Source organism: Oryctolagus cuniculus, chromosome 1 (genome assembly GCF_051225735.1).
Source record: "Oryctolagus cuniculus isolate XC-2025 breed Fujian yellow rabbit chromosome 1, ASM5122573v1, whole genome shotgun sequence".
In the NCBI taxonomy this organism is placed as follows: domain Eukaryota; kingdom Metazoa; phylum Chordata; class Mammalia; order Lagomorpha; family Leporidae; genus Oryctolagus; species Oryctolagus cuniculus.
Genome location: NC_142867.1, coordinates 145,915,066 through 145,941,167, shown reverse-complemented (window position 1 = coordinate 145,941,167; position 26,102 = coordinate 145,915,066). Strand labels below are relative to the sequence as shown.

Genomic DNA, 26,102 nt, shown 5'->3' with positions numbered 1-26,102 from the left:
GGTGCACGCTCAGAACACCCAGTTCTTAGGCCTGCCCCATGCTCCCCGCCCTCTGTCTCAGAATCCAGGATCCAAGTTACAAACCTAATTCCTCCCTTTGTCCCTTCCCCCTCTCCCCCTTCCTTCCTTTTTAAGGCAGAGTTAGAGAGAGAAACAGGAAGAGACAGGTATAGAGAGAGAGCTCTTCCATCTTCTGCTTCAAGTCCCAAATGGTAACAATGGCCAGGGCTGGGCCAGGCCAAAGCCAGGAGCCTGGCATTCTATCCAGGTCCCCCATGTGGATCGCAGGGGCCCAAGCACTCAGGCTACCCTCTGCTGCTTTCCCAGGTGCATTAGCAGGGAGCTGGATCAGAAGTGCAGAAGCCAGGACTTGAACCAGCACTCATAAGGATGCCGGCATCACAGGCAGAGGTTCAACCTGCTGTGCCACAACACCCGCCCCCAGACCAGTAACTTCTCACAGCAGAAAAGTAATTGGCAAACATTGGGCCTGTCCCTGAGGACTCATTCGGAAACCTTATTCTTCATCTTCTCCCCTCACTGGGCCCCATTCCCTCTGCAGATTTAATGAACACTTTCACAAAGAAATGTGTGCTGTAACACAAACATATTGGGAAAACACGGTTTAAGGCATTCTACAAGCTATTTATGTAAAAAAATCAACAGAAGTTGATCATGACTATTAAACAAAAATAGCATGTTCCAGACTGAAATCTCCAAAAAAAATCTCCTGGAAGCTCAGGATTCTGAGGCTAGCCAGCAGCTCACAGCACTACTCCCTGACCACAAAGGTGGAGATCCTGACTTCCAGGGAATACTGCCTGTATCCGATGCACACTCCTGACCTGTGTGGCCCTAAGGCAGGGCTGGGGATCCTTTTTTCTGTCAAGGCCATTGGTATATTTGCAACATCATTGGCAGGCCATACAAAATTACCAACTTAAAAATCTGCTTGCTTAGGGCCAGCATTGTGACACAGCAGGTTAAGCTGCCACCTGCTACGCGAGCATCCTATATGGGTGGGCGCCAATTCAAGTCAATTCAGTAGCCATCCCAGAGCTGCTTATAACTCCAAACACCCACAGAGGCCTTGACCGTCCTGCTCTGCTCCCTGCTAATGTGCCTGGGAAAGCAGAAGATGGCCCAAATCCTGAACCCCTGCGTGGGAAACCTAGATGGAGTTTCAGGCTTTGGCCTGGCCCAGCCCTAGTGGTTGTGGCCATCTGGGGAGTGAACCAGCAGATGGAAGACTTCTCTGTGTCTCTCCCTCCTTCTCTGTAACTCTGCTTTTCAAATTTGAAAGGCAGAGTTACAGAGGTAGAGGCAAAGAGATAGAGAAAGAGGACTTCCATCCGCTGATTCACTCTCCAAATGGCTGCAACGGCTGGAGCTGGGCCAAACCGAAGCCAGGAGCCAGGAGCTTCTTCCAGATCTCCCACGTGGGTACAGGGGCCCAAGCTCTTGGGCCATCTTCTGCTGCTTTCCCACCCAGGCCACAGCAGAGAGTTGGATTGGAAGTGGTGCAGCCAGGACTCGAAACGACGCCCATGTGGGATATCGGCACTGCAGGCGGCAGTCCTATCCACTATGCCACAGCGCCGGCCCCAAATCTTTAAAAAAAAAAAAAAAATATATATATATATATATATATAGCCTGCTATAGATTTATTGAAATTTGAGTCTTGCTTGTGGTTGCCATGGCAGGGCCAGAGCAAATGATTTCGTGGGACCTTATACAGCCTGTGGGCAGGGTGTTCCCCACCCCTGGCGGACAGGCCCAGCATCAGGCAGCGCTTGGTCACCATGAGGTAGGCAAAACTCAGCAGCCATCCCAGAGCTGCTTCTAACTCCAAACTCCAAACACCCACAGAGGCCTTGACCGTCCCCAGACAGGGGATGCTTAGGCATGCCAGGCACACCCCTCGGGGAACAATCACCACCACCAAAGACAGGCAGGGAGCCGGCAAAGGGCGTCCACGTGTCAGGTCCCATAGAGGGTTTAGGATGGGAACTAGGCCGGCGCCGCGGCTCAATAGGCTAATCTTCCGCCTGCGGTGCCAGCACACCGGGTTCTAGTCCCGGTCGGGGCGCCGGATTCTGTCCCGGTTGCCCCTCTTCCAGGCCAGCTCTCTGCTGTGGCCCGGGAGTGCAGTGGAGGATGGCCCAAGTGCTTGGGCCCTGCACCCCATGGGAGACCAGGAGAAGCACCTGGCTCCTGCCTTTGGATCAGCGCAGTGCGCCAGCTGCAGCATGCCAGCCGCAGCAGCCATTGGAGGGTGAACCAACGGCAAAGGAAGACCGTTCTCTCGGTCTGTCTGTCTCACTGTCCACTCTGCCCGTCAAAAATAAATAAATAAATAAATAGGATGGGAACTGCTCACATCCTAGAAACACAAGGGGTGAAAACTGACATCTGCATGAAGTCGGACTTGGCCTTGGTGCAATCCACACAGTACAGGGTGGCAGGTGCTCACCGCGTCCGAGACAATGCCGTCTGGGAGGTGGCTGCGCTGTTCTCCTTTAGCTACGTCAGTCTGCAGCTTTCAGCTTCTCTACAGTGAGCTTTCGCTTGAACAGTAATTGCAAAGACCTTTTCATTGAAAAAGGTCCTGTGTGTCTGCAGAGCTGGGCGCAGAGAAAAGGGACCAGCGATTTCAACGGGGCTGCTTTTACCATCTGTGTGTTTGTTGACTGGAAGACTGTCAACATGTTTTATTTTTTACAGCAGATGCAAAATAGCACAAAGCAATCACTGGATTACAAAGCACATGCTGGGCTTTCATTTACCCATCGCTTCAATTTAAAAGTTGTGTGTTTAACCAAAAAAGTTAACATTTTGGGTAAAAATGGGGGAAAACCAGACTGCGTTTAGGTTCACGCACAAGCCTGCAGAACTCTGGAAGAATCCGTCAGAAATAACGGGACTGGGCAGAGTTGGGGAACCTTGCACTGGGAATGTTTACCCTTTCAGGCCTTTGAGGAACACGATTACATGGAAAGTTTTTGCACTGGTAACTTTTAAATTTCTCAAGTTTCTCTCCCCCCCCCCCCCTCGCCCTGAGTTTGCCACAGAATAGGGAATGCACTGCCCAGGCCCTGCTGGATGCAAATGGCAGAAAGACCACATGTAGCCTAAGCCCACTGGGTTGCTGGTGAGGTGAACACCAGCCCTGCCCCTCTGTCACCCCAGGTTCCCCCAGACACCACCCTGAGGGGCTCCCCAGCGCTGCAGAGGCCTGAACCATCACAGCCACTCAGAAGGGTCCCCAGGGTCCCTCACACACCTGCTTGCACCCCCTAGGTCTCTGCACACCTCCCCAGCCCAGACCCACTCATCCGGCACTGGGAGCCTGCCTCGTGCCACCCCCTCCACAAGCCCCCCCTGCAAGGGCAGACAAAGGTCTGCAGGAACAGCCTCTCTTCTGCTAAGCCAGGAAGGTGGCTGCAGCCCAGCCTCTCGCAGCTAAGAGGCCCTGTCTGTTTCTGGGTCTGTAATGAAACACAAACTTCCTTTGAGGAAGTCAAAGACACCCTAGCCATAACTATGCTCAAGAATTGTGTTAGAGCGAAACCAACAGAGGGGGCTCATCCATCCTCTCCCTCAGCAGGCAGAGCCCACATCCCAGTCTTCTCCCGGGAGGATGGGAAGGGGGCCACGCCTGCTGGGGACCCCACACTGGCTGGAGCCCCTCAGTGTTCATCAGCAACGACCCCTCTCCCACCGTCCGTCCGGAATGCCCAGCCTACCCAGAGCCAGCCGGCAGCTCTCCCCAGAGGAACCACCCTCAGTTCCCGTGGCCCACTTTCTCAGCTCTCTCCCCAGCAGGCCCATCTCCATCACTGCCGCCTCTCAGAAGCCCTCCTAGGTGGGTAGGGCACCTCCACACCCACAGGGTCCGGCTTCCTGCACAGCCGCCTGCCCCAGCCATCAGCAGTCTGGTGACAGGACCTGGTCCCCTCAGAGCCCAGCTCAGGCCCAGACCAGCACACACAAACCAGCAACACACACCCAGGAAGGTTTGAAACCCAGGGCACCAAACCCCATGGGCAATATATGGCTCACACCTGTGCCAACACCTGGCATCAGGTGAGGCCGAGGGGAAATGGCCACAGCCTGATGCTCTAAGCACAGGGATCATCTCCCTCCGGAGGGTCCACAGCAGCCGGGGGAGGCCGGTACCAAGCCCTGTCCTGATATGGGCCATGTCTGAAGTGCAAGCCCGAGGCCTGCAACGGAACCCTGGCATCAACTGCCCCCAGGGGCCCCCAGACACCTGTGTCAGGGAGGACAGGGGGGCTGGTGGGCTGAGGCTGTGTCTCAGATGGAACTCTGGGCCCAGGAGGACTTAGGGCAAGCACCCACAGGTAACCTGAGCCAACACTGCCCACAAGAGTGTCCCCCAACCCACTGCAGCCCAGCATCAGGAGACTTGAACTAACAAAGCCCTGCCCTTGAGAAGGGGCAGCCAAGGCCGCTCCTGGTCCAGGCTTCTCCAAGAGGAACTTTCTGGGCCCTGGCACCGATGGTGGGGCAGGGCCCTGCTGTGCCTGCTGGAAACACATACTCCCCGCCCCACATGTCAGCCCCCCTCTGCAGTGTGAAACTCTGGCTGGGAAGTCCAGGGACCTGAGTATTGCCATTTGAGGCAAGTGGCCCCGAGCGGCCCTCTCAGCCACGTCACTGAGCCCAAAACCGCCCAGAGCCTGGAGCCCTGCTCTTGGTCCCTGCAGGACTGAGCACTTCCCCTCCCCTGCCCCTCGCATTTCGCTGTTAGGAAAACTGAGGCCTGGGGCAGCCCCTGGGCACCACCACTCGGCTTCCCACAGGGCTGCCAGACCCCTTCTGGGGCAGCCACCCTGCCTCAGAGGTCACATTCCAAACCCACCACTGCTAGCAAAGCACTTCTCAGGCCTTCACTTCCTCCAAACACACGGCAAAACCATGCAAACCCCAAGCCCCAGGACCAACTGCCCCCACTCCTGCCTCTGGGGAGCCACCCTCATCACGGGGGCATGTGGGGCTTCAGTCTCCAGGTCCCACTAGATCCCACCTGGGCCTCCCCAGCTACACTGGGCCCCTGGCCCTGCACCTGCAGGCACCATCCAGGCATCTCAACCCCAACAAGCAGCTGCTCCGTAAGCCCCCCAAACTCTCTCTTCTTCACAGTTCGTGAGGACCCCCCCTTGGGGTCTGGGGGACAGTGAGCACCCCACACACCAGGACCACATTGGGGCAGGTGCACAGCAAGATGCAGCCTCCCCCCACCCCGGCCCCTCACAGCAGCCTCGGGCCAGCTGTCCCCCCAAGGCCCAAGGTGTCTCCTCTCGAAAGGCTGAGGATTGAGGATGAGAAAGAGAGGTCAACAACATCTCTAACAAACTAAATCCCTTCGGCTGGCACTGCGGCTCACTAGGCTAATCCTCCGCCTTGCAGCGCTGGCACACCGGGTTCTAGTCCCGGTCGGGGAGCTGGATTCTGTCCCGGTTGCCCCTCTTCCAGGCCAGCTCTCTGCTGTGGCCAGGGAGTGCAGTGGAGGATGGCCCAAGTGCTTGGGCCCTGCACCCCATGGGAGACCAGGAAAAGCACCTGGCTCCTGCCAAGGGATCAGCGCGGTGCACCGGCCGCAGCGTGCTGGCCGCGGCGGCCATTGGAGGGTGAACCAACGGCAAAGGAAGACCTTTCTCTCTGTCTCTCTCTCTCACTGTCCACTCTGTCAAAAACAAACAAACAAAAAAAAAACAACTAAATCCCTCTGCACTACTCCCTGCCCCTCACAGAACACCCATGTGCCCTCCCCCAGGTACTCCAAGTGGTCACTTCTTGGGCCCCACAGCCTGGAACCCTCGCTGCCCACTTAGACCAGCTGCCATATCACTTGCCTCAAAGTTCCCCAATTCCTCTGTGGCCAGGGCCTCCTTCCCTGCCTTCCCCGCTGTGGCACCTCCCTTGGCCGAGCCACCAGCGGCTAGAAGAGTGGCTCATACGCCCGGCCCGAGCCCCTGGCCCCAGGCACTCTGCCCACTAGGCCTCCTGCCCCAGATTTGCCCGGCCCCCAGATTCAGCTCAGCGCCCCCAGGAGCCTCGTGGCCCAGGCAGGAGAAGCAGGCCCACCTATGACGCTTTTGGCGAACGACGCTCTCTTGAGGGTGGCCAGGCCCAAGTCGCCGATCTTCACAGAGCCGGTGGGCCCGGTGATGAAGATGTTGTCACACTTCAGGTCCCGGTGGATGATGGGCGGCGTCCGCGTGTGCAGGAACAGCAGGCCCTTCAGGATCTGCCGGCACCAGCTGCGCAGCACCTTGGGCTTCATCACCTTGAACCGCTTCAGGTACCTGCTCGGGGGGGAGGGGGGAACACGGCTCGAGGAGCAGCTCCCTGGAAAGACTCCGCCCATGCATGCCCAGGGCCTGCTTGAAACATCCATGATAGGGAAGGTGACCAGGAGAGCTGGGCAGGCCTGCCTTGGCTGGGGGTCACACAGCGGAGGCCAGGCCCACAAGCAGGTGACCAGGTTGGGTGGCCGGCCCACCTGTTGCTCCTGCAATACCAGGGACCTTGCTACTAAAGCTCAGGGACCTCGTTACTAAAGCTCAGGCCAACCCAGACCCCAAACCTGTCTCCAAACAGCCAGGAGCCACGGCAGCAGGGCAGAATCCCACCCAGGAATGCCTCGGGGGAGAGGGGAGGGGCGGGAAGCTCATGGCCAATGGGACAACCGGGGTCAGAGGTCAGGAAGGCCAGGCCCTCCCGAACACTGCTCACCTGTGTGACCTGCTCTGAGCTGTCCCCAGAGACAGGCAGCAGGTGAGGCTGGGAATGGGGCTCTCCCCATGCTGTGCGGCCACTTAGGAGTAAAACTGCCCAGTAACAGGCGGACATTGAAGCCCTGCCCGAGGCTACAGGGTCTGAACGATGCAGGGGGACCTGAGTTATAGCCACCCAGTGGGGCAGACCATGTCGACTGCCCAAGGGCACACCATGGCCCCCTGTTCTCCTCCGCTGTGCTCAACTCAACCTGACCAGCCTGCTCCAGACCCTGCACATCCACGAACTGTGTCCCTGGGAGAGAAACCACCTCCTGATGCCCCACACGGGAAGGGACGGCCTCCTGACCACGTCTGAGAGATGGGCACATCCACCATCCGACACGCAAGAGTGCCAGATGCTGGCAGAGCAGCCAGTCGCTTTGCTGTGGATCCTTTGACTTGGCTTCCTATTCCCGGGGGTATGTAGATGCATCACCCAAAAGGTACACTTCCACGAGGCCATGGCCCAGGACCTTGGGCAGCCCCAGCCGTGGCATCCCCCCGGCCACCACCACCCCGGCTGGCAGGCAGCGGCGCTTACGTCTTCAGCGTTCCCGAGGTCATCAGCTCGGTCACCAGCACGATGCACCGCTTGCCCTTGGCACTGGACTCCCAGAAGTCGTAGAAGCGCACGATGTTGGGGTGCTGCAGGCCTTTCAGCATCTCTGCCTCCTCCTTGAAGCGCTGCCGCTCCAGCTTGGTGAGCTTCCGGTCCTGCAGTGGGGGACACGCACCGAGTGGGCGGCGCTCACAGGACCAGGCCCGCCGGCCGCTCTCCTGCCCAACAGAGGCAGAGAACTGGGGCACAGCAGGGAACGGGGACGGTTCACCCCAGGCCGCAGAGGCAGCGGCACCAGCCCTCCCTCTCTGCACACAGGCACCAACCAAAGGCAGGGACACAGAGGTCCCCAAACCCCCTGCCAGCACAGGAGCGCTCACAGGCCCCCACAGGGACACTCAGCCCCCGGCACCACCACATCGGACCCCGCAACCCCGGATGCAGCCCCTGTGTGGGGGCCTCGGGAACCGAAGTTCTAGGCAGCCGGAGAGCCCCCAGCCCACCCCGGAGGCCTGGCGCCCCCAGCCGGCGACCGCTCTGAACATCTGCAGCAGGGCTGCACGTGGCTCCCATGCCACAGAGGCGCGCGTGCTTGGCTGAGGAGGGGCTGGGAGTTGGAGGTGGGGGCACCCCACGAAGAGTGTGACGGGGAGCTGGGCTCAGCACAAACACAACCGTGGCACGTCACACGCACCCTCTAAGATAACGAGCGCAGCAGTCTTAATATTTGTTTCCTAAAGTGATTTTTGTGAACAGCCTGATGCGGAGACCTTTCTTTCTCGAAATAAATCGTGCTAAACCGCGGTGGGGAAAATGAGGAACGCATTTGTTCCAATGCACGCACGACTCAGGGGAAGCGCTCAGAACACAACAGATCAGGTCAGTCGGACCCTGACAAGCGCCAGAGGCCAGACCTGAGAGCAGAAAATTAAGAACCCTGACAGAGCCCACCCTGCAGGGCCAGCAGCTGTGGCCGTGTCCGGTGCAGGAGGACACAGCCGTGGGGTCAGTATGCGTGGCCACGCCAGCAGAACTGAACCACTGGCCTTGAATTTAAAACAAGGCACAATACACAAGCACCACCATCACCACCCTGGAGACCTCATGTGGTCCATGAGGTCGGACATGCCCCATTCACCTGCTTCGCCCAGGACACCACTGCCGGTGGGTACCACGTCCACCCAAGCTCACACAGCCGGCATTACACCACCCCCGACTCGTTCTCCCTGCAGCCCACCCAGACCTTGGCCCTGCCCTTCCCAAATCCTCCAGTGGACCCTTCCCAAAGAGCCAGCATGGCCCAACGCTCTGTGACTTCCCAGCTTCCCAGATGAAGCGAGGGCTGTGGCCCCGTGTGCCCCCGCCCCTCGCTGACACACACCTCCCCCCTGAGCAGAGCCCAGGGTCACCTCTGAGGCCCGGGTCTATAGCTCACAGGGCAAAGTCTGCCTCTCCCCCCCCAGCAGTCATGGGACTGTCAGAAACAAGATGTGTGTGTTTCCAGAAGAGAACTATAAACACCACTGAAGACGGAAGGGTGAAATGCTCAAGAAGTCCAGGAGACAGAAAACAGGTGCACCCAGACGGATGGCAGGAGAGACAGGAACTGACAGGAAACGGAAGCCAAGGCCCCAAGGCCCTTTCGGAAGGCCCCACAGAACAGGAAATGGAAGCCAAGGCCCCAAGGCCCTTTCGGAAGGCCCCACAGAACAGCAAGCCAGACTCCAACCTAGAGATGAGGTGTGGGCCATGGGATCATGAGGAAGGTCGTCTTGCTAAGGAATGACCCCCAATGGTGGCCGCACTCACAGCTCCTCCTCCAGCACCCCCGCCAGACCCTCCCCCCAGCCCAGACCTGCCCAGGCCTCCATTCCTGAGTGGGGCAGGACAGCCACCATCACCCACAGAGCCAAGAGAAGCCATGGGCACGGTCAAACCCAGGGAAAGCAGTAAACCAGGGACGAGGAAAAACACCCACTGAACGTTCTCATAAAAGGGGTAGGGGGTTGGCAGTGGTGGCGACTCGGCTCGTGATGCCCACATCCCGTTTCAGAGGGCCCGGTGCAAGGCCCAGCTCTGCTTCCAACTCAGCTTCCTGCTAATGCACATCATAAGCGGCTCAGGCACCTGGGTCCCTGCCACTGATGTGGGCGGATCAGATGGAGTTCCTATCTCCTGGCCCAGCCCTGGCTGTCGTGGGCACCTGGGGAGCGCACCCCATCAGTCTTTGTGTCTACTTCTCCAATAAAATGCAAGTAAATAAAATGTATAACATTTAATGCTCCTATGAAGACCCCAGTGCCCAGCACAAATAAGGGCAAGCATTAAAGAGGAACAGTCAGCAAAGAACTCTGACACGCTAATGGCTGAAGTCGCCTTCCTAGCATAGATGTTTTAAAGCGAGATGGTCTGTAACCTAATAAAATGTTAAGTACAAAAAGTTAGTAAAATGGGAACATGTTCTGCTCATCAAAACCAGTTATTTTTAAAGACCTATTTATTTATTTGAAAGTCAGGAGGAGAGACAGCAGAGGAGATAGACCAACTGACAGAGAGCGAGCTTCCATCTGCTGGTTCACTTCCCAAATGGTGGCAACAGCCAGGTCTTGGCCAGGTGGAACCCAAGAGCCCAGAACTCCATCTGGGTGACAGGGGCCCAAGGACTTGGGCCATCCTCTGTTGCTTTCCTAGGCTCGTTAGCAGGGAGCTGGATCAGAAGTGGAGCAGTCGGGAACCAAACCAGTGCTCTGATATGGGATGCCGGCATCACAGGCAGCAGCTTAACCCACTGCACCAGGACAGAAACTCTTCAAAACTGCCTATTTATTGAAGAAAATAAAAGTTGAGCCAAGTGAGAGAAACTCATCTTAGTATGTGAGTCTGACAAAGGACTCAGACCCAGAGCATACAAAGAACTTCTGTAACGCAGAGAAACAAACAGACCGTGCACCGAAGATGACAGCAACAGCCCAGCAGCACATGAAAAGATGCTCAGAACGTCAGTCATCAGGAAAATGCCACTTAACACCACATCAAGACACCACTGCCCACTGTCCAGACAAGCTACACTGAAGAGACTGACAGTTCCAACCGCTGGGAGCCAGAAGCACCTGCCCACAATGCCCCCACCCCGTCCCTCAAGCCCCTCCCCCCAGTCACTGAGTGTGAGGTGAGACAGCCCTCGGAGAAGTCCTGGGCAGGTCTGCAACTGCTCTATGGCCCACCATTCCCTCCTAGCCCCGGGCAGGTCCGCACCTGCTCTATGGCCCACCATTCCCTCCTAGCCCCGGGCAGGTCCGCACCTGCTCTATGGCCCACCATTCCCTCCTAGCCCTGGGCAGGTCTGCACCTGTTCTGTGTCCCACCATTCCCCTCCTGGAGATCCACAAATGACAGGCACGGGGCGGGGTGGGGGGGAATTCTAGCAGCTCCCCCATCACAGAAACACCCATGCCACATCTACCCAAACGGACCGTGACTCAGAAATAAAAGGGAACAAACACCTGGGGCAGGCATCCAGCCTGACAGGACACCAGCTAAGGTCCCCGAGTCCCACCTCGGAGTGCCTGGGTTGGAGTCCTGGAGCCCGATGCCAGCTTCTTCCTACAGCAGACCTGGAGAGACAGCTGATGTCACCTCAAGCCCTTGGGTCCCTGCCACCCACGTGAGGGACCTGGGTTGAGATCCTGGCGCAGTCCCAGCTGTTACAAGTATCTGGTCAGTGAACCAGCAAAATGAGAATGCTGTCTCTCAAATAGATAAATAAAAATTGTTTTCTTTAAAAAATTTATTTATTTGAAAGTCAGAGTTACACAGAGAGAGGAAAGGCAGAGAGAGAGAGAGAGAGAGAGAGAGAGAGAGAGAGAGTGAGTGTCTTCCATCTGCTGGTTCACTCCCCAGATGGCCACGACGGCCAGAGCTGCACCAATCCAAAGCCAGGAGCCAGGAGCCAGAAGCCAGGAGCCTCTTCCACGTCTCCCACATGGGTGCAGGGGACCAAGAGCTTGGGCCATCTTCTATTGCTTTCCCAGGCCATAGCAGAAAGCTGGATCAGAAGTAGAGCAGCCGGGACCCGAACTGGCGTCCATACAGGATGCCAGCACTGCAGGTGGCGGCTTCACCTGCTACGCCACAGTGCTGACCCCAATAAAAATTGTTTCAAAAAATGAGTAATAAAATAAAAAGAAACAAAATCCTGATTCTCACAACACCCTGGGAGAATTCCAGAACCATCAAGCTGAATGAAAGAAGCCAGACCCCGAGCTGTCGGAGCTTCTTCCTGCCCGGTCCTGGTTCTGGCACTTTCCCTAAGCGTGGCCCCCAGACACCCACCCTCACTCCTGCCTCAAACAAAGAAGCCTGGAGCAGCTCAGCCCCGAGGCCGGCACACATATGGGCCTCTCTTGGGCTTTGTTCAAAGGAGAAAAAGAACAAAGAGAAGCAATCGAACATATTGGTGAATTGCAGACGGGCGCAATGAACAAGTCAGCAAGGAGACTCTGAGAGCAGAAATACGACAAACTCCGCCAACCCTCTACCCAGCAGAGGTCAGGATGGATTGCCCAGATCCCAGATCTGGGGGGAACATTTGTCAACCAGGCTGAGGTGGCGCTGCATCGTCTGACCAGAGTTCAAGTGGCAGAATCTGAAGATACCAAAGCAGGTTATGGAACAGATCTGCATTTTGATGAGGATCCTTACTTCAAAAATAAAGCTCTCTGCAAAGAATTTCATCCGCATGACAGCGGCGATGCATCGTCAGAGTCCCCTGATATCAAAGGGAGGTCTGGAAAGCATCTGGGGGCACGCTCAAGGCCAACGCCGGGGTGCGCCAGCCAAGCAGGGGCCGACAGGAACGGGTGCACCTCTGCACCCACTCTGCTGTCCACTCATTCTCAGGCAGGTGCAGCTGAGGGAGGAGTCACCGAAGCGGACACATGGCCGAAGCCATTGCAGCGCTATGTGGATGATGGAAGGGGAAGAGGAAGGGCGGGGGTGGAAGAAGAGGACTGGAAGACATCGCTGAAGAAGGGGATGAGGAGGAAGGGGAAGGCATGGAGGATGAAGGAGAAGATGACTAACAGAAAGCACTGATCGATTCCAACTTTTTTACTGGTTATTATTATTCTCTCTAGTCCCTGGGAGCAAGCTGCTGTCTTCTTGTTTTTATTTCATTTTTTCCCTCTTGTGCTCAGTCTCCCTGTTTCTGAGGCCTCTTTTCTCTACACCACAGTTCTCAGCTTACTGTGGGGCAAAGACCTGAAGCAGAATACAATGGGCAAAGGATCTCTTCCCTGTGTGTTCCCAATTCATCTTGACCCTTCCCTGTCTCCACAAAAACTGTAAGAAATCAACACCACCGTGCTCTGTGGGAAAAAGGAAGCCGGCTGCTCCCTTGGCTCTGCGGGAGCTGGAGGGGGCCGGGCCTGTGAGCAGAGTGCAGAATTCTAGCTTTCCCCCCTCCTTTCTCTGTAGATGGGGCTCAGAGATCACAGTGTGTCTTTGTGTGAAGATGGACAGTTAGCATTTACCAACACGGATCTGTCTACTTTGTCTCGGTTAAAAAAAAAGAGAAGAAAATGGGGTTATAGAAGGTCACCCAGGGGTGGGTTTGAGGTGTGTGGGTAGGTGAAGTGGGCAGTTTGACAACACGGCTTCTCCTCTGGCGTGTCTGATTGTGATGCTTAACGGACATCCTCGCAGTTTAAGCTGACGCTTCTAAAAATAAAATTCTCTCCTAGTGATGGCTTGAGTGCTGCCACTTGATGCAGAACCTGCAGGATCTTACTTGGAATAGACATTCTCTATTGCAATTCTGTTCCTGTTTATTTTACACTGGAAAACAAAGCTGATGCTCAGTTTTAAACGTTAAAAGTGTACAAGTTGGGGCCTGCGCTGTGGCACAGTGGATTGAAGCCCTGGTATCCCATGTGGGCGCCAGTTCTGGTCCTGGCTGCTCCTCTTCTGATCCAGCTCTCTGCTGTGGCCTGGATAGCAATAGAGAATGGTTCGGGTCCTTGGACCCCTGCACCCATGTGAGAGACCCGGAAGAAGCTCCTGGCTTCGGATCGGCATGGCTCCAGCTGTTGTGGCCATCTGGGGAGTGAGCCGATGGATGGAAGACGTCTCTCTCTCTCTCTGCCTCTCCTCTCTCTGGGACTCTGACTTTCAAATAAATAAAATAAATCTTTAAAAAAAAAAAGTGTACAAGTTGCTTTGTTGCAATAAAACGAAATGTGTATCCCCCAAAAGAAAAAGAAGCCACACCACAAAATGAGCGTCCAGTGGGGTCCCACATGGATGGGAGACTCTGCCAAGGACAGAAGTGATGCAGAATTAACACCACTGGGACAGGCGGAGCCCATGGGTGGGCAGAAGTGGCCGAGAGGCCTGGAGTGAGGGGAGCGCTCCCCATCGTCAGAAATGCACCTCCGGGTTTCTGTCACAGCCCAGCCGCTCACACGCTTCCACGCTTCTTTATATGGAAGTCACACCCCAATTTTCCAAACGTGAAAGATAAATGAGGCCGGCGCCGCGGCTCACTGGGCTAATCCTCCGCCTTGCGGTGCCAGCACACCGGGTTCTAGTCCCGGTCGGGGCACCGGATTCTGTCCCGGTTGCCCCTCTTCCAGGCCAGCTCTCTGCTGTGGCCCCGGAGTGCAGTGGAGGATGGCCCAAGTGCTTGGGCCCTGCACCCCAAGGGAGACCAGGAGAAGCACCTGGCTCCTGCCATCGGATCAGCGTGGTGCGCCGGCCGCAGCGCGCCAGCCGCGGCGGCCATTGGAGGGTGAACCAACGGCAAAGGAAGACCTTTCTCTCTGTCTGTCTCTCTCTCTCTGTCCACTCTGCCTGTCAAAAAAAAAAAAAAAAAAAAAAAAAAAAAGATAAATGAACACATCCAGAGAGTCAACGAGGAAAGTGAGCAAAGTAGAAGGAAAAGAGCCACCTGGAAATCAAACACCTGTGCCACAGGCACTCAGTGAACAGACATCGCCAAATACAAACAGCGAACCGGCAGCTCCCCGAGCTGGAGGGGGAAGACAGAACAGAAAGACCTGTCGAGGCCGGATCAGAGCCGTGCAAAGCGACACACCTCCAGACTGTTCAGGGCAATTCAGCATACAAGGGCCCAGAGCGCTTCCGTCTGCAAGGCAGAGCGGGGAGGGGCAGGTGCCACCTTGGAATCCTATACCCAGCAAACATGAATCAAGCCAGATGTCCAGACTCATCTCAAAGGCGACTTAACAAAGGGGCGGGGCCCCAGTGACCCCAGTGACCAGTGCACGAGGATGAAGGAGGCTGGGGAGGAGAGAGCCCTGCTTCCTCGAAGCTCCCTCCACAGCCCTGGTCACTGCTTCTGCAGGAAGCTCACAGCACCACTCCCGCACTAAGTTATTTCTGCCAGGGCTTCAGCACCAACGGACAACACCGTGTGAGAGATCCTGTGGCGTCAGAGCAAACCGTTCAGGTTTAAACAACCCAAAAAAGCCAGGAGGTGTGGGGACGGGCCTGCACAGCCCCCAGTCTTCATTTCCGAAGGCAGCTACCAGCTTGCGTGGATAAACCAAAGACCCAGGAGTCAGAGGCGCTCCAGAGGTGGGCTGACGGCCAAGGGGACCTCCCTTTGTATTCCATGCCAGCACTACGGTTACCATGGCAGCGCCCTGCCCAACCGCTCCACCTGGAACAGCTCGGTCAGGTGTCTCGCCAGGCAGCCTGGTGCCCAATCCTAGAGCCTAGCAGAATTCTCCTCACTGTGGGCCATCAATTCCATGACAGCAGAAGCACTGGCCCGTCCCACGTGTGTGGGGCGAATTCACTTACGAACGGGCTAGACGGGCTTGAGTTCAACAAGCCACGGCATCCGATCCTTAAAAGAAGGTCTGAAACCTGTCAGAGTGGCAGAGAACCTCAAGTTCAATCAGACAGCGAAAAGATCTAAGGGCCCTGGAACAACGCTGGCTGTGGTGTGTGCCATGGACGGAGCCTGGCAGTCTCATTGAGCCCCAGGGCCACAGGGGGCTACACACAGCAGCACTCATGGTGTTGGTGACACAATCCTAGCTCTTGCTCAGATGTGTGGGATGTCTGCCGGTGGCTGCTCTCCTGATACCTTGGGGCCACCGGCTCTGCTGGAAAGACCCCAATGGGCAGTGGTGGCCACTGTCAGACCACAGGGGCCAGGCTTGCTGCTCCCAGGATGCTGTGGCATCCTCCTATTGGCGAGGCTCAAGGTCCAGCCACAGGAAGCACGCTGCTTGGTGCTCTGAGACCTGCCAGGAGAAGGCACAATCCCTGCCCAGGCAAGGGCAGGAGGAAGAGGGCGGGCGCCGGGCACTGGCAAGGCCGCGTCGGGTGACGAGCCTGGTGCATGGGTGGGGCCTCTCTCCAGTGCTACATGGCTGTAAATCAAAACAAAGCCTCAAGGGTCATTGTCCACAACTGCCCTGTGCACAGAGAATCGAGTCAGGCAGGGTGTGTGGGATGGAGGGTCCCAAGCCCCTGATGAGCTCGGGCTCCCCCAAGGACTCGCCTCCCTCCTGGAGCTAAATGTTCACATCCCAACATCCCAGCTCCGTGGGAGTAGCAGACACTCTGGGAAGGCAACACAAGTGCTCAGCCACATGCATGCGCCCTCTCAGTCCCCTTACCTCCCAGGTGTGGCCCACGTGCTCCAGCCTTCCTGGGAGATGGGGGGCAGAGTGTCTGCTATTCCCAGGTCCTGAGGACCTGAATCTCCACCCCTGCCCCAGCTGGGAATGGTGTGCTCCTCACTACCTGTTCATCCTGAGCAGGCGTGAGCACGGGGTCTGGGCCCAGGAAGGCTGTTCCTTCCCCTACCTCCACCACAGCTGAGAGAACAAGCAGTCACCATGGTGCCACAAACCAGGCGCAGGCATGGGTGGACAGCACCAGCCAGGCCTCCCCCTCCCTAAGCAGCAGCTGTAAGCAGCCTAGGCAGAACCACAGCTGCCACTCATGTAGTGTGGGCGGGACTTGGGGCCTTGGAGGCAAAGACCTGGACAGGCATGAGTTCAGGCCATGTGTCATATGTGTCACTGCAGGGCCAGGGACAGGAAGTGGGTACCTAACTGTCCGAGGCTTGGTGGCATCACCCTCATGCTTCTCAGGGGCAACAATCCACACCCAGCACCCGCCGCTGGCTGATATGGCGGAGGCCGCAGAGGACTCTGCAAACTGTCCCCCGTGACGGCCACTGTAGGATCAGACCACGGTCCCACTGCAGCTCCTCAGTAAACCAAATGGCCACACGGGGGAGCGGGTCTGTATCTAATTCACAGAGAGAAACAGTCATCATTACCACAATGACAACCTTCCCTGGCCCTGACGAACAGAAGTGGCCACCATCGGGGGTGGCCCTCGCTTCTCAGAAGACACTGAGTGCCTTGCCCCCAGAGCCAGTCACAGGAAAGGGACACGGTGGCCAGATGCCGCCATCGCACGTGCAGAGGCGGGTAAGCCGGCAGCCAAGTATGGCCACGCTCAGTCATCTTTGTCAGAAGCTCCCAGAAGTTTCCAGGGCTCAAAGGCAGAAACCTGAACTTGAAGACCCAGGCCCTGCTTTTCTAAACAATCCTGTTTTCTTTAAAAGGGGAGGGAAGGGGCCTGCGCTATGGTGTAGTAGGTTAAGCATCTGCCTGCAGCGCCAGCATCCCATATGGGCACAGATTCGAGTCCCGGCTGCTCCACTTCTGATCCAGCTCTCTGCTGTGGCCTCAGAAAGCAGTGGAAGATGGCCCAAGTGCTTGGGCGCCTGCACCCACGTGGAAAACCGGAGGAAAGTCCTGGCTTTGGTTTGGTCCAGCTCTGGCCATCGTGGTCATTTGAGGTGTGAACCAGAAAATGGAAGACCTCTCTGTGTGTGTGCCTTTCAAGTAGATAAAATAAATAAATCTTTTTTTAAAAAAAAGGAGGAGGTTAATCCTCCATCTGTGGTGCCGGCACCCCATCTGGGCACCGGTTCTAGTCCCGGCTGCTCCTCTTTTGATCCGGCTCTCTGCTATGGCCTGGGAAAACAGAAGATGGTCCAAGTCCTTGGGCCCCTGCACCCACGTGGGAGACCCGGAAGAAGCTCCTGGCCCCTGGCTTCGGATCGGCGCAGCACTGGCCATTGTGGCCATCTGGGGAGTGAACCAGCAGACAGAAGACCTTTCTCTCTGTCTCTACTTCTCACTGTCTGTAACTACTCTACCTCTCAAATAAATAAATAAATCAAAAAAAAAAAAAAAAAAAAAAGGAAGGGAGACGAGGAGAGGGAAGGTACCAAGTACCCTGAGGCTTCACTCTCTCAAAGCCTGCCAGACCAGGGCCACCCACAGCGAGCTCCCAGCAGCCACGCTCAGGAATAACAGGCCTCAGTGGACCCCACCAGGCCATCTCAGGCTTCAACAGCCATAAATGAGGATGTTCCCAGCACTCTGCAAATATTGACTCCACTTGTCGGAATGTCTCCCACGAGCCCGGCTGCCCCGTCATCCGACCCTCCTGTGAGTGGCTTCATAAACACATGAGGACGTGCACCTCTGCCTCCCGTCCAGATCGGGCGTCCACCCAAGTGACCATTACAAACTGGAACTCACAGGCAACCAACGTGCAGCATACACCTCACTGAGGCCTCGTCTGTCGCTGAGGACGATGGGATGGTAACCAGCTCTGGAGACAGCACCTCCGGCTGGCGTCTGCTCACTCTGAGGACACGCTCACTTGGTCAGCAGGTGGCAGGGGACGCTCCGCCCAGCTCTAGCAAGACCCAGAGACTGGACCCACGGGCCTCCCCCGGAGGGCTCCTCAGTGCCCCGAGCGCAGCAGTGCAGTGTGTCCCGGCTCTGCCGTGGTCCCCTAGCCTGGCAACCCATCCCACGTGGGCAGGGCCCGCTCACCTGCCCTGCTGTTAGGAAGCCCCATCCCTGGAAACAGCAAAGGGGTTGGCTTTGAGCCAAGCCCCACCCCAGGGCTCTGACTGTGGGAGTCCAGCCCCCACTCCCCAACCCTTCACTCCCATCATCAGCTCAGGAAAAGGCCCTCTTGGGAGGCCAGCAGGGCCACCATGTCTCAGCAGAGACAGGGCACAAGGCCAAGAGAAGAAAGAGACCCAGGCAGGTGCAGGATGGGGCCTACACACACCCGTCCCCTAAGGCCCTGAGCTGTGACAGGCGGGACAGATCTGTGAGCTGCTTGGGCCACACATGAGCAGCACAGTGACCCGATGGCTGGCACGAGGCTTTCCGAAGGGACCCCCAAACCCACCACCTCCCCAGCATCTGACCCAGGCCTCAGGCCACAGAGGAAGTAAGGTCCTTCCTCCCAACAGGGACACTCCCTGCCCAGGGCCAGCAGGCCCCTGCCCCTCCCACAGCGTTCCCAGCTCTGCACAAATGCCACGATGCCACACTCCGTGGGTCTCACTCAGCATCTCTGGCCCGGGCCATGGGAACCTCAGTTCTAACTTTCAGGGTCCCCCAGTGTTCCACCCCCACCCCCCAACACACAAAGCAGGAAGGGCTGCAGGGCTCTTTGGGTGCGTATGAGGCCACACCCACCCAGGGAGTCACTGAGAACCACTTGGGCCCAGGGGCCTCGCCTCAGCCCCTCAACACTGCTGTCCAGCCCTTGGCAGTAGGCCAAACAGAAAAAACCATAAGGGGTCTTAGGATTTGGGAGGGCAAGAGCAGAATCCAGGCTTTAGCTCCTCAGCTGTGAATGGGAGGTGTAGCCCTGACCAATCCCATGGTGGGGGTGGGGGAGTCACAGGGGCCACAGGCTGAAACGCCGGCCAGTGGGGACCCTACTGTGAGCCACTCCTTCCAGACCTCAGCAGAGGAGCAGAGGGTCACTGTGAGGACAGGGTGGGGTTGGGGGGGGACAAGTCGGAAGCTGGCCACAGCAGCACCTGCCTGGGAGGCTGGGACGAGGGGTCTCCAGCACCAGGGTCTCAGGCAGCCCTGGAAGGAAGGTGACCACTGGACGCTGCCTGGTGGCATGCCAGGGGCACCTGAGGTGGCGCCATCCAGCAGGAGGCTCCACCAGGAAGCCACTGCCTATCTGCGCTGCCCGGGGAGGCTGGGAGCACAGTGACCAGGTCCCGACTTTCTCTTTCACTGTAGTGCTTGTGGCTTATGGGGTCCACGCTGGACAGAGTAGGATAAGAAGCTTGCTGCCCACTGTTCTCTGAGCACTGGCCCCTGGGGACCAAGCCCAGAGCCACCAGTGAGTAAGGAGCCGGGGAGCAGGCCCAGGGCAGCTGGTGGCCAGTGTGGGCCTGTGTCCCAGCAGCTGCCACCTGCTTTACCAAGAACTGCATCTTCATGGCGCTCTCTGCCAGGAGGTCAGAGCCCTCGCCTGACAGGATGCATCCTAAATACATTCCCGGGGCTCTGGGCCGCGCACCTGCTGCCTCACACGTCCTAGGGAGGGCCAAGCCCTCACGCCCCTGCTGGCCCAGGGGTTCAGGATGGCAGGACCCAGGTGGCTCACTCAGACCCTGGGGGAACTGCCTCAAAATACTGAACCCCTTCCTCCACACCCAGGGTCTCAGAGCACAGACTCCTGTCCTACAGGGAGGTGGGGAGATGCCCTTTAGGTCTGTCCATCCTCTTACCCGGAAGGGCCAAGCTAGAAGGGGCAGGGTCTGCATCCCACAGGCGCCTGTGAGGGACACACACACACAAGCGGGGCATCACCTGGCCTTGCTCAGCAGACTCAGAAACCATGCAGGAGCCGGGCCAGGCAGCAGTACACATGGGTGTCTCATTTCCAAATAAAAGCTTTCAAGTTTGCAGGGTTGACTTAGAACTCCAGACAAAAAAAAGGGAGGCGGGGGCGGGGGAGGCACATGCAGTTTCCTCCACTCTGTGGGACACACCCAAGGGTTGTCTCTCAGCCCCGTGGCCCTACAGATAGACTGAGCCACAGCCCACACTGAGGGCCCCTGCCTGGTCATCTGCATGGACCAGCAACCGTAATGCGAGCCATGGGCTAAATGCCAATGACATACCTGGGGTCCACACCTAACCCCTAGGGGCGGGTTGCTCTGCAGCATAAATGGAAGAGCCCCTCCCCACAATCCACATCCAAACTTCTCAGAGGTAGATGCCTCCACTGCACTCAGATTGGCAGGTGTTTGCACCAGTGTAGAAGCAGGAGGAACACGAGCCCCAAACTCATCAAGGGCTGCCATGGGGCTCTCCAAGATGGGGGCCAGCCCCACCCACGGCACGTGGAACCCAGGAAGACTGGGGGTGTTGGTGGACACAGGCCACTCACATTTGGGAGAATGGTTGAGAGAGAAACCCGTCTAGTTGGGAGCCACCCACCCAGAGCACCTGCCCTCTGGAAGAAGTGAGGACCAGGGCTTGTCCAGCCTTTCTCCAAGGACATCCAGGCACCTGGCCACAGCCTTAGACATGGCCTCTGATCCCACTGCATAGCCTGGTGCACTCACTGAGTGGCTGCCTTGCTCTGCAAGGCCAGACCAGGGCCAGCAGGGCTTCCCCGTCCCGTTCTTGCGTCCCGAGTATCGGCCCCTCACGTTCAGGCACTCGGCACCCAGCTGGTCTCCCCGGAGGTGGGTGGATGAAGGAAACCCAGGCAAAGGGCCACCAGGCAGAAGGGGGGAATAAGACCAGAACAGCAGACCTGCCAAGCGCGTTGGCCCCGAGCCCCTCCCCCACCACAGAAGGCTGCCCCACGCTGGTGGCAGACACCACACCCGGCTGGCCACAGCAAAGAGGCCTTTGCTTTCCTCGGAGGAACATCACCGTTACGCCCTCAGAGTAATGCCACATCTGCTCCATCCCTCAGATGCTGGCCAGAGCGGTGGGGCATGAGACAGCGAGGCGACAGGGAGAGTCCCACGGGACTGTCCCTCTCTGAAACTCCACCAGAGGACACACCCAGCTCCTCCCCAAGCAGACACCAAGGTGACCAGGGGCTGGGGCGGAGGCCAGGCAGCCACCCCTCGCACCTGATCACGTTGCATATCTGGTTTCTAGACGGGAGTGGCCATCCCTGGCCATTTCCCTGCAGGGACACCTAAAGATAGACTTGGATAGCCCCATGGACGTGGGTCAGTGGGATTAACAGCTCAACTACCAAGGACAGCTCCCAACGGGCAGGCGGGCAGGCAGGCAGGCAGGCAGGACACCCAGGGCTGAGGCCTATTGGACTCCTCAGGATGCTGTGTGGTCAGCTGTCGAGGTCAGGCTGCTGAGGTCATCCACCCTCTTGGGGCTTGGCCTTGGGAGCTGCCACCTGGTCATGTGGCCATTCAGCCCCCACCGAAGGTCCACAGGCTCAGACCCCCCTACCCGCTCCAGGGCAGTGTGTGCTGTCTGCTGAATGCTGCAGCCCCTCCCCCAGAAAACAGACCCCTCCCCTACAATACCTCCAATAGGAGAAAATGTCCAGCCCCGTGGCTCCAGGCACCTGTGAGAGGCAGGGATGCGATGCCTGCCGCCCTACAAGGACCAAGGTCTAGACCCACCCCCTAAACCACTCCAGGATGACATCTCCTGAACCTCACCGTCCCCTTCTCCAGGGTCCCTGGACCAAGAGGATCTCAGAGGCCAAGGCTGTAGGTGCTGGAGGCTGGGTGTCTGCTGAGCAGAGAGCCTGGGGCATAAATGTCCATAGTGTCCCTCTGAATTAGGTACTGTGCTAGGTTGGGGGGCATTGACAGATTGCTACAGCAGCACGGGGGGCAGGACCACGGAGCCCCAGAGCAACCTAGGGGTAAGAAAAGCCCCTGCTGTCCACATCTGCTCTCCAATCTGTTAACTGACTCCTGGGCACCTCTGGAGCTGGCAGCGAGAGCCTGGGAGCCACAAGAAGACGGCAGGTGCACAGTCCACGCGTGAGTAGATGAAGCACCAGCTCTGCTCATCTCAGTGCCCCGGTCCTGCCTCTCCTAGACCGCAGGAACCTGCACATGCAGTGCCGCCTCGCTCCCTGTGGTTGTGCGGCCCAAGGCTACAGCTAGGCCTGTGGCTAATGAGCACAGGAAGTGAGGCTAGTCCAGGCTGAGATGTGTTTTAAGTGCAAGTGCACACTCCATTTCAGAGATGTAGTATTTTTACAAGGAATGTAGAATCTCATTAATGATCTACATTGATTAGATAAAATTTTGGAAATGTATCAAACTTTTCCCATCTGTTTCTATTACACTTTCGACGGTGCTCATGTTACGTTTCCACAGGATGGTGCTGCCTCGGAGTGTCAACACCAAACAGCAGACTAGAAGCTGAGATGCTGGACAAAACCTCAGCAACCTCACAGCGCTGGGAAGACAGACGGGAGCCTCAGTGAACTCGACTCCCAGAGAGGGTACATGGGAGAGTGGATGATGCAGAAGTCCACTAGATCAGATTATGATCTGATCTTACTCTAATCGCCTCCTAGCAGCCAAGGTAAATCCCGAGAAAAAGCTAAAATCACGCAGAGCCTCAAATGTCTCCATAATTTTTAAACACATAAATAAAAATTACCAGGCAGACTAAGGGACAAAACCAAATGACCAAAAAAGAGGAAGAGGAAGTTGAAGAAGAAGAGGAGGAGGAGGAGGTGGAAGAAGAGGAGGAAGAGGAGGAGGAGGATGGAGAGGAGAAAGAGGAGGAAGAAAAAGAGGAAGAAGAAACAATACAATCCCATCAAACCCCTGGGGGACCCAAATCTTGTTAGCAGACACAGGCTTTAAAATTACTGTGATCATTGTGAGCAAGAAAATAGACAGCAAAATGAGCAATTTCATAACTGAAAGCTGTGAAATAAGAACCAAATGGAGAACCAGAGCTAAGATATAAAATTATGAATATAATACATGTTGAGTTTCTCTTATGCAGAATGCTCAGGACCAGACTTTCCAGGCTTGAGAATCTCGCATACACGTGATGAGACATCCTGGGGCTCGGATGCTCGTCCAAACACGAAATTCATCAGCATTCATTTATGCCTGTGCAGACGGCCTGAAGGTAGCTTTGTACAGCATTTTCAATGCATCTGCGTTTTGGGTGCAACCCCTTCACGGGCTCAGGTGTGGCATCTTCCACTTGTGGCATCACGTCAGCACTCAAAATGGTTCAGATTTTGCAGCATTTGGGATCGCAGACTTTTAGGTCAGGAATGCTGAACAAGTAGAAGGGTTTAACAGCAAATTAGACATAATGAACAGAGGACTAGCAAACTGGAGGAGAAGCCAATCGGAAATGTGCAGACAGAAACAGAGATAACTGGATAGAGAAGAGAATAAAGGGTTTACACAGTCAGTGGAAAAGGTCCAGCCTGTGCATAAATGGGGTTCATGGGGTTCGGAAAGAAGGCACAAAGAATAGAACTGGGGCGGGGCGGGGGTGGGGGAGCGGTGCTGTGGCATAGCCGGTAAAGCTGCTGCCTGCAATGTCAGAATCCCATATGGACTGGGAAAGCAGTGGAAGATGGCCCAAGTCTTTGGGCCCTTGCACCCAGGTGGGAGACCCGGATGAAGCTCCTGGCTTCGGATCAGCCCAGCTTTGGTCGTTGTAACCATTTGGGGAGTGAGCCAGCGGGTGGAAGACCTCTCTCTCTCCCCTCTGCCTCTACCTCTCTGTAACTCTGCCTTTTAAATAAATAAATCTTCAAAAAAAAAAAAAAAAAAAAAAAAAAGGAAAGAAAAGAATAGAATAGAACCAGGGGCCAGCATTGTGGCACAGCAGATAAAGCCATTGCCTGCAACACCAGCGTCCCATATGGGTGCCAATTCAAGTCCCAGCTCCTCTGCTCCAACCCATCTCCCTGCTAATGTGCCTGAGAAAGCAGGGGAGGATGGCCCAAGTACTCAAGCCTCTGTACCCACATGGGAGACCCAGTTTCTAGCTCCTGGTTTCAGTCTGGCCCAACCCTGGCTGTTGCAGCCATTTGGGGAATGAACCAGCAGATGGAAGACATTCATTCATTCATTCATTCATTCTCATTCTCTCTCTCTCCAACTCTGCCTTTAAATAAGAAAAATAAATCTTTGGAAAAAAAAAGTCAGAGTGCTAGTGCATTTCACACTCCTGTATGTCAAGGTTGTAACCTATAGATTACGATTTATAGAAATTTATAGAACACATGACAATCCTTTACTTACATTTGAGAATGCACCTTGCTTGTGAAAATTACAATTACATGTATATGCAATTATTTGATAAAATAATGACCCATTGGGGCCGGCGCTATGGCGTAGCAGGTAAAGCTGCCGTCTGCAGTGCCGGCATCCCACATGGGTGCCACTTCAAGTGCCGGCTGCTCCACTTCCGACCCAGCTCTCTGCTGTGGCCTGGGAAAGCAGTAGAGGATGGTCCAAGCCTAAGCCCTTGGGTCCCTGCACCCACATGGGAGACCGGAGGAAGCTCCTGGCTTCGGATTGGCACAGCTCCAGCCATTGCAGCCAATTCGGGAGTGAACCAGTGGATGGAAGTCTTCTCTCTCTCTGCCTCTCCTTCTCTGTGTATGTGTAACTCTAACTTCCAGATAAATAAATAAATCTGAAAAAATTAATGACCCAAAATTAGGAATATGCAATGAAATGAGAGGTGGGATGAGCAGAGCCTGCCACCCCAGTGACGCTGCTCTCTTGACTGCTCAGTGCTCTCACAGCCCGGGCCTCTCCAGGGCACGCCCACTGCACACACACACAACCCTGCTGCTCCAACCAACTCTGGGAAGAAGGCACACACAGTCCCTCCCCAAGGTCGGAAGAGAATCCCAAATCCAACGCTGAGCCCAGTGTTCACAGGAAGGAGACCTGCACCACGCGACAGTAAAGCCGTCTCCCTCCTCAAGCCAGATTTAGCAAAGCTCAGCTCTGGTGCCCTGGGCCTCCTCTACCCCCACCTGCCACACTGCGCATTCCAAGGTGGGAACCACCCCAAGGCCCAAGAGCAAAACTCTAGACATCCCATGAACGTGGGGTCTGCAGAGCCCGTATCTGAGGAGACTCTCTCCTTACTCACACCCCGGAGAAGAGGAAACGGCCCCCTTTCCTGCACGCATTCATGTCTCTGCCTTGAAGCAAACATCTACCCACAGCCCGGCCTGCTGGACAGCCACACACGGGGCAGGACGGCTCCCGTCAGGCTCAATCCTGTTTTATAGAAGCTGAGACTCGGGTACAACATCCCAGCAGGGGGCAGCCTGGAACCTGACCCCTGCATCCCCACGGGCCCTGTGTGCACCGAGCTCTGGGGGCCATCAGGGAAGGAATAGCCTGGCTGAAATGACACCACCCAGGGCCATCTGAGAAGGCTCCAGAGAAGCCTTCGCAAGTGCAGGGGACAGGCGGGCATCTGCTGGGCAGACTGATGCTGTGCTGGGGTGGGGGGTGGGACATCCTCACCCACTGAGACCCCAGTAGGCAGATAAAGCACATCCAGCCCAGCAATAGTCAGTTCTAACGCCTGAGGCTAATCTCGCCTCCCGACTCCCAGGTACTGGCTCTGCTGAAATCTACAGGGGTCCGGGGAGAAAGCAAAAAAAATCTCCCCATTGTGTAATTCCCCACAGGGTCTGAGTGAGGGCGCACCTCTCAACCGAAGAAGGAGAATGAGTGAATGATTGGATGGATGAGCAGGTGGATATAAAACCAACGAGTGAGGAATGAGGAGGGAACGGACGATGGGTGAATGAGTGAACAATGAGTGAACGAGTGAGTGTATGAATGAGATTGTGATGTGTGAGAGAAGGGAATGAATGAGTGGTAAAT

General features: G+C 56.4%; 1 protein-coding gene across 27 annotated transcripts in view; it reads right to left on the bottom strand.

Annotated features, from left to right (window-relative positions):
* WNK2 (WNK lysine deficient protein kinase 2) overlaps positions 1 to 26,102 on the bottom strand; it is a 128,487-nt gene that overhangs the window by 81,526 nt on the left and 20,859 nt on the right. For all 27 annotated transcript variants that reach the window (XR_016236446.1, XR_016236447.1, XR_016236449.1 and 24 more), the window contains exons 3-4: positions 7,349 to 7,521; positions 6,113 to 6,333 (exon numbers count right to left, since the gene is read on the bottom strand). Coding sequence is in view for 21 of the 27 variants with exons in the window: in XM_070050054.2 (XP_069906155.2) it covers positions 6,113 to 6,333; positions 7,349 to 7,521 (394 nt within the window). In the remaining 6 variants the exon portion in view is untranslated. The remainder of the gene's footprint in view (positions 1 to 6,112; positions 6,334 to 7,348; positions 7,522 to 26,102) is intronic.